This window comes from Hyaena hyaena, unplaced genomic scaffold, assembly GCF_003009895.1.
Source record: "Hyaena hyaena isolate Hyena2069 unplaced genomic scaffold, ASM300989v1 scaffold_464, whole genome shotgun sequence".
Taxonomy (NCBI): Eukaryota; Metazoa; Chordata; class Mammalia; order Carnivora; family Hyaenidae; genus Hyaena; species Hyaena hyaena.
Genome location: NW_024081096.1, coordinates 416,821 through 432,005, shown reverse-complemented (window position 1 = coordinate 432,005; position 15,185 = coordinate 416,821). Strand labels below are relative to the sequence as shown.

General features: G+C 39.6%; 1 protein-coding gene across 1 annotated transcript in view; it reads right to left on the bottom strand.

Annotated features, from left to right (window-relative positions):
- The window catches only part of ARHGAP10 (Rho GTPase activating protein 10), a 321,883-nt gene that overhangs the window by 229,311 nt on the left and 77,387 nt on the right, over positions 1-15,185 (bottom strand). The window contains exons 2-3 of the mRNA XM_039253774.1: positions 2,814-2,909; positions 2,680-2,741 (exon numbers count right to left, since the gene is read on the bottom strand). Of these exons, the coding sequence (XP_039109705.1) occupies positions 2,680-2,741; positions 2,814-2,909 (158 nt within the window). The remainder of the gene's footprint in view (positions 1-2,679; positions 2,742-2,813; positions 2,910-15,185) is intronic.

Genomic DNA, 15,185 nt, shown 5'->3' with positions numbered 1-15,185 from the left:
CCCCCAACCCCTGCCCCAAACTACCTTCTGGCTCTGAATAGTTTCCTGCTTGCAGGAAGAGTTGCTGTTCCCACATATGTGTTGTAACATTCTGTCCCATCCCTCCCTGAGGGTCCAGATTAAACAGACAACCTATTTCTACTTCTACCCTGTACCAGAAACCCACCTAGTCAACCCCATCCTATCTAAAAGACCCTATCAACCCCCATCACAGCTGAAGATTGCATCAAGACACAATATTAATAGCTCTGAGAACCACACTATGCCCATATGACAGCCAGGAACTAAGACCATGTTCCAGGTTTTTGACCTAGTCAATGCATCTCAAGGAACACAAAACAGAAAATAGAATATCAAGACAGAAAGTAGTCACTCAGTGTTTTGGGTACTAAAATCCAGCATAGGCCCACCTGAAACCCTCTTCCCCTAAATGCCAGGATGTCTCACATAGTTCTCAGCCATAAAGGCCTCCCCTCACCACCCTACATATAGGAGTACCGTGTCCCACTCTCTGACTCTCTGGCTACTAACTCTTCTTTATTTCATTCTGATTTGTTTGTTTGTTTGGGGTGGGTTTTTTGTTTTTTGGTGTTTTTTTTTTGAGAGAGAAAGGTGGGGGGTGGGGGCAGAGAGGGAGACACAGAATCTGAAACAGGCTCCAGGCTCTGAGCTGTTAGCACAAAGCCCCATGCAGGGCTCAAACCCACGAACGGTGAGATCATGACCTGAGCCAAAGTCAGATGCTCAACCGAATAAGCCACCCAGGTGCCCTGGGTTTGTTGTTGTTGTTTTTAAAGTGTATTCATTTATTTTGAGAGAGAGACAGCATGCACAAGTTGAGGAGGGGCAGAGAAAGAAGAGGAGACAGAGACAGAGAGACAGAGAGAGAGAATCCCAAGCAGGCCCTGAGATGACAACAGAGAGCCTGAGATGGGGCTCAAATTCACAAACCACGAGATCATGACCTGAGCTGAAGTTGGATGCTTAACCGACTAAGCCTCCCAAAGGCCCCTCTTTATTTGATTTTGTAGATCTTATCACTGCCTGACTTATATGTTTATTCATCACCTTCCCTTCCTAGAATGCACCTTCCATGAGGAAGCTTGATTGGTTTCTCTCTGTGTGCTCAGATTAACAGTAATTGGAACACTCAAGGAGGTCAATGTATATTTGCTGAAATCTAAGATCCCAAGAGAAGTACAACTAAATATCAAAGAGGGCTGGAAACAAAAAGTTGATACTGTTAACATAAACTGAGAACACATACTTCCATCGCTACCCACACACCCACATGTAGTATAAAGGTGATAGCAGTACTCTGATCCACTTTCACATTTAAACTTTCCTATACCGCTGAAAAATCAGTGACTTGGGATCACACAAATAATGGTTGAAGATGTCAGTCTATGCCAGAAAAACCTAACTGGACCAAAGTACCTTCACATGCCCTCTGTAGTGTTTATAATAAACATCATCTCAGTATATAGGATACAATGCAAATGACATTGGGGCCTTTAGAAGCCATGGGTCGCTGTCACTTTTAAGTCAAAACCAGTGCCCCACCCCCCCCACTACTTCTTCGCCTACTGCAACTCCACTAGACAAAAATCCCACCGCCACTACCACCAATGAAAGTAATTACAGGAACATCTAGGAAGCTGGCCAAAATGGTGGGTGGCTCAGAGTGCCTGGTTCTGGCTCTACCTCTTAGCGGCCATGTGCTCCATTTCCTCGACTGTCAAATAGGCGGCAATAAAAGAGTCTCTATCATAGGTTGGTCACAGGGTTGATAGCCCAGTACCAGACACAGACTAAAGGCTAACTATATTAGCTATCATGTTCAACATTATTATTACAAGCACTTTTGAACCCCCTTGTACACTTATACTTTAACAGAATTCTAGGTAGGACTCATTCTCAAGGACATAGAAAAAACAGTTTTTTAAAGCCTGTAAAAATCTGGTGAGCATGGATAGTATATAATAATCTAAGAGCAATTCTCCGATAAATCTTTACTGAATGAATCACAGACATTAGGAAAGAAACTTTTAAGAAAGGTGAGAAATTATTACTCAATACCCTCAAAATCCATTGCTGAGCATTTATGAAATAAAATCATCCACTCAATGCATTCAGCATATAGCATCAAGCATGTAGAGAGAACCCATTGGAGAGTCACTGTTGTGATCATGAATCTCAAGGCAAGGCAGGATTCTAAGGACTTCCTGGCCCAAATTCTCTCCCTCCACACAACCTTAAAACCTACAAAAATATGATTCAGACTCTAACATTGCTCTGCTGTCCCTCTGCCTCTACATAAGCTTTTCTGCCTTTATTTTCTGGGTATATCAATGTGCTGCCTGAGACTCAATTTAAATGAAAGTCCTCCACTGCTAACAAAAATCTAGAAAGCACTGCCAGAGTCCAACCCACTATTTTATGGATAAAGAAACAAGGCCTTGGTCTAGAGGTCCAGCAACTTGTCTAAGATCTCACCACGGTCAGCCCCACTATGGAACTAGAAATCCAGGTTCCTAAAACCTCATCCAGGGCTCTTTCCACTACTAAGCATTACTTCATCCACAGATAAATGCATCAAAACTTCTACCAGAACCAGTTTCAAAACCCAGATTTTCTCTGCCTGAAATTGAACTTACTAATTCACATCCCACAACTCACCATAATTTCTCTCTGTTCCTCCAGATTCTTCAAAAAATTAGAAAATTCACGTAAGGAAGCATCTACAAAGAGAAAGTTATGATTATTTGGTGGTCAAAGCAAAGGAGGCAAACCAAAACCTCACTGTTACATACCTATGCAGCGTTCATCATCTGTCTCTGCATCACCGATAAACTCAAACTTAAAGTCTCGGAGTGAATGTGCAAACTTCCGCTGGGCTGCTGAAAGACCTAGAAAGAAAAGATCGAAAGATTACTTGGAAACTTGTTTAAGTCCAGGATTAGAAGAAATGTATTCATCCTAAAGTCGCCAGAGCTGTAGGGCTCTTCACCCAATCCAAGAGGAGGTACAACCCAACTTATTTGCCGACGGGCCCATCACCCTCATACTGGTATGCTCTGAGATGTTTCTGTCTTCACTTCTATACTCTGGCACAGAACAGGTGCTGGAGAAATGTTTACTCCCTCTCCCACCCTCTTCTTCCTCTGAGATGTAACTGCTTCACATTGTTCCCCAAAGCTCTTTGCCTTTATCTGTTCACTCAGGTCAGAACTTGCCCGATTCAGAAGTTCAGGCTATGATTAGGAATACATACACCTGATGGTATCTTCCAGGGCTGGATAAGAACTGGCTGGAAGCCAAGGTTTCAAATATAAAAGTATCAAAGCTCAAAGTCAGCCTGACAGATGCCCTTAACTGACTGGCAAACTCCAGCCAGAGAAACCCAGAAGGATCAAAGAGTTTTCACAGAAAACAGCATCAGAAGGTAGCTAAAGGCCAAGCTTAAATGACAGAAAGAATTCATTCTGCAAAAGACCTACACATTCACATCTTTTTTTATTGGAGATTAATAGAAAAAAGAAAACTACATTATTGCAGTATCATTTATGATAGCCAAGATATGGAAGCAAACTAAATGCCCATAGATAGAAGAATGGATAAAGAAAATGTATGTGTATATAATAGAATATTACTCAGCCATAAAAAGGAAAGAAATCTTGCCATTTGTAACAACATAGAGAAATCTAGAGGGCATTATGTTATGTGAAATAAGTCAGGCAGAGGAAGACAAACTCCATATGATTTCATTTATATGTGGAATCTAAAAAATCAAACAAAAAGACAGAAACAGACTCATAGATACAGAGAATAAACTGATGATAACCCAAGGAAAGGGGAATGGGAGAAGGATGAAATAGATAAGGGAAGTAAGAAGTACAATCTTCCAATGATAAAATAAGTAAGACACAGGAGAGTAAAGTACAGCATAGGCAATATAGTCAATAATATTGTAATAATTTTGTATGGTGATAGCTGATAACTAGACTTACTGTAGTGACCATTTCATAATGTATATAATATCGAATCACTATGTTGATATAAATGTAATTATTTCTCAAAAAAATTAAATAAATAGAAGTATATACAAAGATAGAAAAAAATAAGAAAATGGTGGAAAACCCTACTTCTAAAATAGGGTAACATTTATTTTAGGGCCATAGCCCACACTACATACTTTTATCTCATTCAATACTCATATAAAATTAAGATTATCTTCATTTTACAATGGGTGCTAAGGTTCAGAGATGTTAAACAATTTACAGAAAGTGGCACAGCTACTACAACAGCAAAGGCTTGACTCTACTCTAGAGCTATTAACACAAAGCCATGCCCTGGCCAGGATACAATCCTGCCACTGGTCTAAAGCACCTTCTAAGAGCTGTTCACTGACTCCCATATTCCTTACAGTCCTATCTCAGTACCGTCAATACCGACAGACTGTGTTAAAAGTTTCCTGTCAAGCAGATTAAGTTGAAAAAAACAAAACACAATCTATAACTGGTGGTCAGAGTACTCATGCAAAAATAAATATAGACAAGAAAGGGAAGCCAACAATGTACAAAACTGAGGGCTGTTTTTAATGAGATAGTAGAAGCAATTTTCTTATTTTAGTCATTGACCAAACAAGGAATGAAAGCAAAAGATTCGTATTTTTACATTAGAAAATGCTACTTGATTTTTTTTTTTTTCTTTTACCAACTCTACCTGTAATCATTAAGTACAAAACTCCCCAATGCTCTCCTGGACAAGCTGCTTTCTCTCACTTCTCAAACTTTCCAATAATGTTTCCCCAGCTCTTTCAGCTACTGTCATGGCTTGGTTTGGTTTCTTTATTTTCTTCTTAACAGACTATATTTTTTAGATGAATTTTAGATTCCCAGCAAAACTGGGCATAAGGTACAAAGACACTCTGCTCCAACATGTGCATAGCCTCCCTCATTATCAACATCTCTCGCTGTCATGCTTTTTGAAACCTTCTTCCTCTAATTCACGTTTAGCTTGCTTTTCTCAAATACTTTTTCGTCTTTAAAATAGAAAACAGACTGAAAAACCAAAATGCCAAAGGTAAAACTACAACACCTTCAGAGGATGATACAGGATTATAATTTCTTACCCTTGGCATATGGAAAAAAAGCACACACTATAATGTAAAATGTGATGGACTGCAAGCATGGTGACAATTCTCCACCTCTCCCTGTAGGCACCTCTCTTTTCTATGTGATTTTGCAGCTCCTCCTGCAATAGGTGGAGTCTCTCTTTCCGCCCCTGGAATGTAGGCTGGTCTTAGGCCCAGCAGGATATGGTGAAAGTGACACTGTGTTAACTGAGAACCTCCATCTCACAAAACTTTATACACATCTACTCAACTCTCTCGGAACCCTCTGGCTTCCATGTGAACAAGCCCAAACTAGCCTGCTGGTTGGTGAAAGATTTGTGGCTCAGCCCCCCAACTTACTGACCCATCGGTCAGGCAGCCAACCTGCAGAAGCAAAGCTTTCCGGCCCTTGATGCAGAAGGTAATCCAGATCAACTCAAGTCCAGACTAAAATAAATAAATGGCTGCTACTTAAGCCACTAGGTTTAGGGATGATTTGTTACAAAGCAACATATAAATTAATAGAAAGATTAATAAAAATTGACTGTGTTAAGCTCGAAAAATGCTTAAGACCTAAAAAGAATGAAGATTAAGCACACACCCAGGAGGTATAAGTGACAGCTATAAATCAACGAGGAAAGGCAGAAATTCCAATAAAATACTGAACAAAAGACTTGAACAGGCCCTTCACAAAAGGAACTGAAGGAAATCTAAATAGCCTATAACCACATAAAAAAGGTGCTCAAACTCATTAGTGGTAATGAAAATGAAAATTTCAACATACCTCAATACACTTACCAGAATGGCAAAAACTAGTCTGGCAAGACCAGGTGCTGGTAAAATTCTGTGTGGAGCAACAGAAACCCTCACATACTATTAGTTAAGAGTAAAAATTGGTACACTTCCTCCTTAAGTACTTTGGCATTTTCTACTAAATTTGATGATACCCTACAACCCCAAAACTGTCCTTCTAGGTAAATTTCCAAGAAAACCTTACACACGTGCACTTGTAGACATATACTAGAAAACTCATTAACAGGAAGATCATAATAACAGCCAAAAACTGGAAAAAACAAATACCAATTAACAAAAGAACTGAAAATTATACTACATTCATACACTATAGAGTAAAAATAACTATAAATTCACAAGTCAACACAGATGTATCCCACAACTTGGACAAAAAGAATCAAGTGACACAAAAAATACACACAGTATAATTCTCTCATATAAAGTTCAAAACGAGGTGCACTAAAGTATACTATGGGCTGCATATATAGGTCACTTAATTATAGAAAAGCAAGTGAATCATTATCTCAAAAGTCACACAATGTTTATTTACCACTGGGGGCAAAGGAAAGCCATGCAGGCAGAAAGTGACAAAGGGACTGAAGGGATTTTAGGGGTGAGTCTGTAGATACTTGCTTTATCATTCTTGTTTAAAATGTAGGATTGTTTCATTTTTGCCATAATTTCACAATTAAAAAATAAAATTTTTTAAACCATAAAAGAGTAAAACCTAGCAATTCAGTCCATCCAAAAGTAACTTATTTGCCATTGTCATCCAGGCAAAGATACAATTATTCTCCAAGACTTAACCACACTGGCGTGTTCTTGGTCACACATGCCAAACTCATTCCAGTCCGGCACCCTTAACATTGCTACTCCCTCACCTGAAACACTCCCCCTACCCCCACCAGGCTGGTTCTCAACCCTGATGGCTCAGTCCATCTGTCCCTGATGGAGCCATCCTCCCTACCATCCTCTCCAAAACAAGGTCACCCATGGCCCTAAATCCCTCTCTATTCTACTGCTGCTTTATTCTCCCATAGCACTTATTATCTGAAACTACCTTATTTAGTCAGAACTCACTCAGGGTTATCTATTTTCCCACCGTACAATAAATACCATGTCGTGTTCCTGAGACAGCAACTGACAGTCTTGTGCTTCACTATGTCCCTGAAACAGGGACCACAACAGGGTTTTTCCTTTGTATTTCATGCACCTACTTCCAGTTAATAGAGTGTGGGTTTAGTATCATTTTTAATAACTTTATGTTATTCCATTTTGCTAATGTTTGCTTTGTCAGTTCTCAATAGAGGCATGTACATTGGTTCCATGTATGTGCGTATATGTGTTTACATGTGTATATTTACTTACTTAAATGTTATACACATATTACATAAATTATTTATATAATATATACAAACACTGGCATAAATTATGCTTTTCTCCTCTGGAGTTGTTTCCTGCGGTATTTTATCCAAATCACTAGGTGGAAACATACTTTAACAACCATGTTTCATATGGCCAAGGCAGGATGCTCTTTAGAAAAATTAAAACTTAAATGTATCAGTTTTAAATATTTCATAATACCTAATTTCATTTTTGCTTAAAATATTTATAACAGCAGATTAAATTTGGGTTCATTTGCACAGACAATGTATTTCTCCCTGTGTAAATGCATGCTTTTCTCTCATTAAGTGCTAAGTATTGTAGTTACATTAAAACTTTATTTTAAATATATACATAGTTTTAATGTTTATTTTTTTGATAGACCGAACAAGCAGGGGAGGGGCAGAGAAACAGGGAGACAGAGGATACGAAGCAGGCTCTGCACTGACAGCAGCGACCCCAATGTGGGGCTCGAACTCATACACCACATGATCATGCCCTGAGCTGAAGTCAGATGCTCAACCAACTGAGCCACCCAGGTACCCCAGTACTTTATTTTAGAATAAATCATTTTTCCTTTCTGTTGACTTCCTTCTGGTATTACGAGAATTCATTAGCTACATTTTTATTGCTTAAAAATTTGACCACACCAAACTCTATTCCATTAAGGATCAAATTTATCATGTTTCCATTATTTAGTACGTTTTAAATTTATGTATTCTTCCATGTAGTTTACACTCCCATAGATATCTTCTATCAAACATAATATGAAATCATGATATAGTTCACTATATTTAGTACAGTCCATTAAAGAAGCACAAAGATGCTTTACACAAAGGATAATGTTTTCTCTTTCCAGTATCACTGCACATAAATTTCAATTGGTCTTTAATTTTCAAGTTATAAAAGCTAGCAACATTCCTCTGCTGGAGAAAATAGTAAGGGGCCCAGTGGATGGAAATGCCTTTATTGAATGCCTACTCTTTGCTAACTGACTTAAAATATTACTTAATTTACTCCTTATCATCAGCCTGGAGGGTAGATGTTGGTGTCACCTTTTTTTTTTTTTAAGTTTATTTATTTTATTTTTGAGAGAGAGAGAGAGAGAGAGAGAGAGAGAGAGAGAGAGAGAGAGAGAGAGAGAGAGAGAGAGAGAGAGAGAGAGAGAGAGAGAGAGAGCGCGCAAGAGTTCAAGTGGGAGAGGGGCAGAGAGAGAGGGAGACGGAATCCTAAGCGGGTTCCGTGATGCCAGTGCAGAGACTGATGCGGGGCTCGAATCCATGAACCTAAGATCATGACCTGAGCTGAAACCAAGAGTCAGAGGCTTAACCCAACTGAGCCACCCAGGTGCCCATGGTGTCACCTTATTTTACAAATGAGTTAAGTAGGTTCAGAGACAGATTAGTGGCTTGATCAAGGTCACAGACCTCTTTAGACTGCTGGTAATAAGTCCTGGAGGCAAAGGATCAATTAATCTCTAGTCTCTCAAGCTTCTGCCAATGTCCCTTCCATTACATCATTCTAACTTTCAGAAGACATAATATTATTCTCTTGTCCAGATCTCATCCAGTTATCTGAACAGCTCTAATGCAGATTCTAACTAAATGTAAAACTCACAATCATGTGGGTCCATGCCCCCATCCTCTCCTATCTAATAATTCCTGACCACTGTGAATGAAATACCTTCATGGTGTGCAAAAAACCCACAGCTAACATAAAAGAATTAATGTGATTTGCACTCTTTCAAATGAACCTGGGCTCAGAGTCACCGAGACTAGAATTTTTAGGTCTCCAATCCACAGACAAATGAGAAGCACAGGTCTTCCCAGGGCTAAGAGCAATGTGAAAGATGAGGAGTTATATTTGAGACCTGATGAGTTTGAGAGGTTGCACACCACATGAAGAGATCCAGTACAGTTTAATCCAGGTTTGGAGAGCCTCCAGACACTGGCCCAAATTTCCAAAGCCTGCCCTTGCTGATTTTACAGGTGAGAAGACTGTTTTTTGCAGAATACCCACCTACTAACCAGTTTTCAGTTATGACCATAAACTCTGAGTTACATACAGGTACTTGGAAGGAGGTGAACAGGAAACCTCTCTATTCGGCTGCTCTACTTGACCCAGCCTGCCCCGGGTAATAAGGTTATAACTGGTCTCCAGCAACTCCCCACACCATCAACCGAAGCACGAATGGGGACACCTGAGGAAATGTGGCGTGTTCTCTAATTCTGGGCTTGAGAAGAAAAATGAAACCGCAAAAAAATGCCTTTCTTACTCATTAAATTTGAAATGTAAGACTCTAAACAAGCCATATCAGATGCTAAAGACTTTTTTCAAATAGGCAAACTGCACCTAGATGTTCACATTCCTTTGCATGTAGAGACCGAAGTTACTAGTTTATCAAATATGTAAAAGCTCTGCCAAGAGAAGGTCTGCCACCCATTCTGCACATCAAAACACGTACCAAAATTCTTCAGTGTTTTATTTAGAGAGGAACAGGGTACAGCCTCTAAGAACTTCATATCTTTCATGCCAGATTCATGCCAAGGAAATAACGCTGATGTTAATCCAACTTAACTTGGAAATGAAATAAAATTCCTCTACGCCTATAAACTGACTTCGTATTTTCCTTCTGTTTTCCAGATTTACAAAACTGACAGTGGCACTATATACTAGAACAGTGTTATGGCCTCTCTATACGAGTCAGATAAGAAAGTAAATAACTCACTTTGTAGATTTTTTAAAAAAATAATGCAAACATCTCACAGCTCCAAAACGCATTACTGGGCTAGTTGAGTCCTGAAGGCCAAATCAAAGGCTGTTCCAACAACAGCTCAAGGGCTAGCCTGGTCTCTGGAACTGTGACATTAAGACATTCCTGGCCCTAACTCTCCAATTCCAGCCCAACTAGAGTGTCTATGTAGTAAGGTCTGCTTAATCATAGAAAAAGCACCATCTAAAGTCACTAGAATATTCTAGACCTGAATTGACAAATCTATGGAGTTGAGGAAAATAAGGTGAGCCCATAAAGATGCACGTCTCAGGAAAAATGCATAAACTTGGAGTGTAAAATTCAAAACCTAACGTGGCACATAACAGACAGCCAGATTCTGTGTTGGCCAAATAATTATGAACAGTACTTTCAAAGGGAGAGATCTAGCACGGATTGAAGAGGCAGAAAGGAGAATAAGTGATTTAGAAGACACCATTATAGAAAAACAAGAAGCTGACAAAAAAAGAGACAAACTGATCCAGGAACAGGAAAGAAGAATTCTAGAGCTCAGCGATACGGTCAAACGCAACAATACCGTATCATAGGAATCCCAGAAGACGAAGAGAGAGGGAAAGGTGCTGAAGGAGTCCTGGAACAAATTATAGCAGAGAACTTCCCCGACCTGGGGAAGGAAGTAAATGTGGAAATACAAGAGGCTCAGAGGACTCCCCTCAGACGTAAGTTGAATCGATCTTCTGCACAACATATCATAGTAAAAATGGCCAAATACAAGGACAAAGAGAGAATTCTGAAAGCAGCTAGGGAGAAAAGGGCCCTCACATACAAAGGGAAACCTATCAGAGTGGTGACAGACCTATCTACTGAAACTTGGCAGGCCAGAAAGGAATGGCAGGAGATCTTCAATGTGATGAACAGTAAAAATATGCAGCCAAGAATCCTCTATCCAGCAAGCCTGTCATTCAAAATAGAAGGAGAGATAAAAACCTTTCCAAATAAACAGAAATTGAAAGAATTTGTCACCACGAAGCCAGCCCTACAAGAAATCCTGAGGGGGATGCTCTGAAGGAAAGGTTGCAAGGAACAAAGATACCAGAGACACCACCACAAACATGAACCCTACAAAAGATACAAAGACTCTAAACCCACATATTTCAATAATAACACTGAATGTAAATGGGCTGAATGCTCCAATCAAAAGACATAGGGTAGCAGAATGGATTAAAAAACAAAATCCATCTATATGCTGTCTACAAGAAACTCATTTTAGACGGGAAGATACCTTCAGATTAAAAGTAAGGGGATGGAGAAATATATATCATGCTACAGGAAATCAAAAGAAAGCCGGAGTAGCGATACTTATATCAGACAAACTGGACTTTAAATTAAAGACAATCACAAGAGATGAAGAAGGGCACTACATAATAATTACAGGGTCCATCCATCAGGAAGAACTAACAATCATAAATGTCTACGCACCGAATATGGGAGCACCTAAATATCTAAAACAATTAATCACAAACAGAAACAAGCTTATAGATAAGAATGTGCTAATAGCAGGGGACTTTAATACTCCGCTTACAGCAATGGATAGGTCAACCAGACAGAAAATCACTAAAGAAATAATGGACTTGAAAGACACATTGGACCAGATGGATCTGACGGATATATTTAGAACTTTACATCCTGAGGCCAGGGAATTTACTTTCTTCTCAAGTGCGCATGGCACATTCTCCAAGATAGATCACATACTGGGACATAAAGCAGCCCTCAATAAATATAAAAGAATAGAGATCATACCATGCACACTGTCAGATCACAATGCTTTGAAACTTGAAATCAATTACAGGAAGAAGTCTGGAAAACCGCCAAAAACATGGAGGTTAAAGAACACCCTTCTAAAGAATGAATGGGCCAATCAGGCAATTAGAGAGGAAATTAAAAAATATATGGAAACAAATGAAAATGAAAACACAACAATTCAAAATCTATGGGATGCGGCCAAGGCAGTCCTAAGAGGAAAGTACATTGCTCTCCAGGCCTATTTCAAGAGATTAGAAAAAGCACAAGTCCAAAATCTAACAGCTCACCTAAAGGAGCTAGAGGCAGAGCAACAAGAACGCCCTAAACCCAGTAGAAGAAGAGAAATAGTAAAAATTAGAGCAGAAATAAACAACATAGAGACCAAAGAAACAATTGAACAGATCAATGAAACCAAGAGTTGGTTTTTTGAAAAAGTAAACAAAATTGACAAACCTCTAGCCAGGCTTATCAAAAAGAAAAGAGAGAGCACCCAAATAGACAAAATTATGAATGAAAATGGACTTATTACAACCAACCCCTCAGAAATACAAGCAATTATCAGGGAATACTATGAAAAATTATATGCCAACAAATTGGACAACTTAGAAGAAATGGACAAATTCCTAAACACACACTCACTACCAAAATTCACACGGGAAGAAATAGAAAACCTGAACAGACCCATAACGAGTGAAGAAATCGAATCAGTGATCAAAAATCTCCCAACAAATAAGAGCCCTGGACCTGATGGTTTCCCTGGGGAATTCTACCAGACATTTAAAACAGAATTAATCCCAATTCTTCTCAAGCTATTCCAAAAAATAGAAGTCGAAGGAAAACTCCCGGACTCATTTTATGAAGCCAGCATCACTCTGATTCCCAAGCCAGACAGAGATCCAGCAAAAAAAGAGAACTATAGGCCAATATCCTTGATGAATACGGATGCAAAAATTCTCAACAAGATCCTTGCAAATCGAATCCAGCAGCATATCAAAAGAATCATCCACCAAGATCAAGTGGGATTCATTCCTGGGTTACAGGGCTGGTTCAACATTCGCAAATCAATCAATGTGATCCATCATATCAATAAAAGAAAAGATAAAAACCATATGATCCTGTCAATAGATGCAGAAAAAGCATTTGACAAAATACAGCATCCCTTCTTAATAAAGACTCTCGAGAAAGTTGGGATAGAAGGAACCTACTTAAACATCATCAAAGCCATCTATGAGAAGCCTTCAGCTAACATCATCCTCAACGGGGAAAAACTGAGAGCTTTCCCCCTGAGATCAGGAACACGACAGGGATGTCCACTCTCACCACTGTTGTTTAACATAGTGCTGGAAGTCCTAGCATCAGCCATCAGACAACAAAAGGAAATCAAAGGCATCAGAATTGGCAAAGAGGAAGTCAAACTTTCACTCTTCGCAGATGACATGATACTCTACATAGAAAACCCGACAGACTCCACCAGAAGCCTACTAGAACTGATCCAAGAATTCAGCCAAGTTGCAGGGTACAAAATCAACGTACAGAAATCGGTTGCATTTTTATACACCAATAATGAAGCAACAGAAAGAGAAATCAAGAAACTGATCCCATTCACAATTGCACAAAAAACCATAAAATACCTCGGAATAAACCTAACCAAGGATACAAGAGATCTGTATGATGAAAACTATAGAAAACTTATGAAGGAAATTGAAGAAGACACAAAGAAATGGAAAAACATTCCATGCTCATGGATAGGAAGAATAAATATAGTTAAGATGTCATTACTACCTAAAGCACTCTACACATTCAATGCAATTCCAATCAAAATTGCACCAGCATACTTCTCAAAACTAGAACAAACTATCCAAAAATTTGTATGGAACCACAAAAGACCCCGAATAGCCAAAGTAATACTGAAAAATAAAACCAAAACGGGAGGTATCACCATCCCAGACTTCAGCCTCTACTACAAAGCTGTCATCCTCAAGACAGTATGGTATTGGCACAAAAACAGACACATAGACCAATGGAACAGAATTGAGAACTCAGAAGTGGACCCAAAAGTATACAGCCAACTGATCTTTGACAAAGCAGGAAAGAATATCCAATGGAAAAAAGACAGCCTTTTTAACAGATGGTGTTGGGAGAACTGGACAGCAACATGCAGAAGAATGAAACTAGATCATTTTCTCACACCATGCACAAAAATCAACTCAAAATGGATAAAGGACCTGAACGTGAGACAGGAAACTATCAACACCCTAGAGGAGAAAGCAGGAAACAACCTCCTTGACCTCCACCGCAGCAACTTCTTACTTGACACATCCCCAAAAGCAAGGGAATCAAGAGCAAAAATAAACTGTTGGGACCTCATCAAGATTAAAAGCTTCTGCACAGCCAAGGAAACAACCCAGAAAATTAATAGGCAACCAACGGAATGGGAAAAGATAGTTGCAAATGACATATCAGATAAAGGGTTAATATCCAGAATCTATAAGGAACTCACCAAACTACACGCCCGAAAAACAAACAACCCAGTGAAGAAATGGGCAGAAGACATGAACAGACACTTCTCCAAAGAGGACATCCAGATGGCCAACAGACACATGAAACGATGCTCAGCATCCCTCCTCATCAGGGAAATACAAATCAAAACCACACTGAGATACCACCTCACGCCAGTCAGAGTGGCTAAAATGAGCAAATCAGAGAACTCTAGATGCTGGCGAGGATGTGGAGAAACGGGCACCCTCCTACACTGTTGGTGGGAATGTAAACTGGTACAGCCCCTCTGGAAAACAGTGTGGAGGTTCCTCAGGAAACTAACAATAGAACTCCCTTATGACCCAGCAATAGCACTGCTAGGAATTTACCCAAGGGATACAGAAATGCTGAGGCATAGGAGCACATGTACCCCAATGTTCATAGCAGCACTCTCCACAATAGCTAAAACATGGAAAGAGCCTAAGTGTCCATCAACAGATGAATGGATCAAGAAGATGTGGTTTATCTATACCATGGAATACTACATGGCAATGAGAAACAATGAAATCTGGCCATGTGTAGCAACATGGATGGACCTTGAGGGTGTTATGCTGAGCGAAATAAGTCAGGCAGAGAAGGACAAATATCATATGTTTGCACGTATAGGAGGATTAGGAGGAACTTGACGGAGGAACAAGGGGGAGAAGAAGGGGGGAAATGGTGGGGGAAAGGGAGAGAGGCAAACCATGAGAGACTCTTGAATGCTGACAAAAACTGAGGACTGATGGATGTGGGGGGGAGGGGGGATGGGCATGGAGGACACTTGTGGGGATGAGCACTGAGTGTTATGTGGAAACTAATTTGACAATAAACTATTTGTAA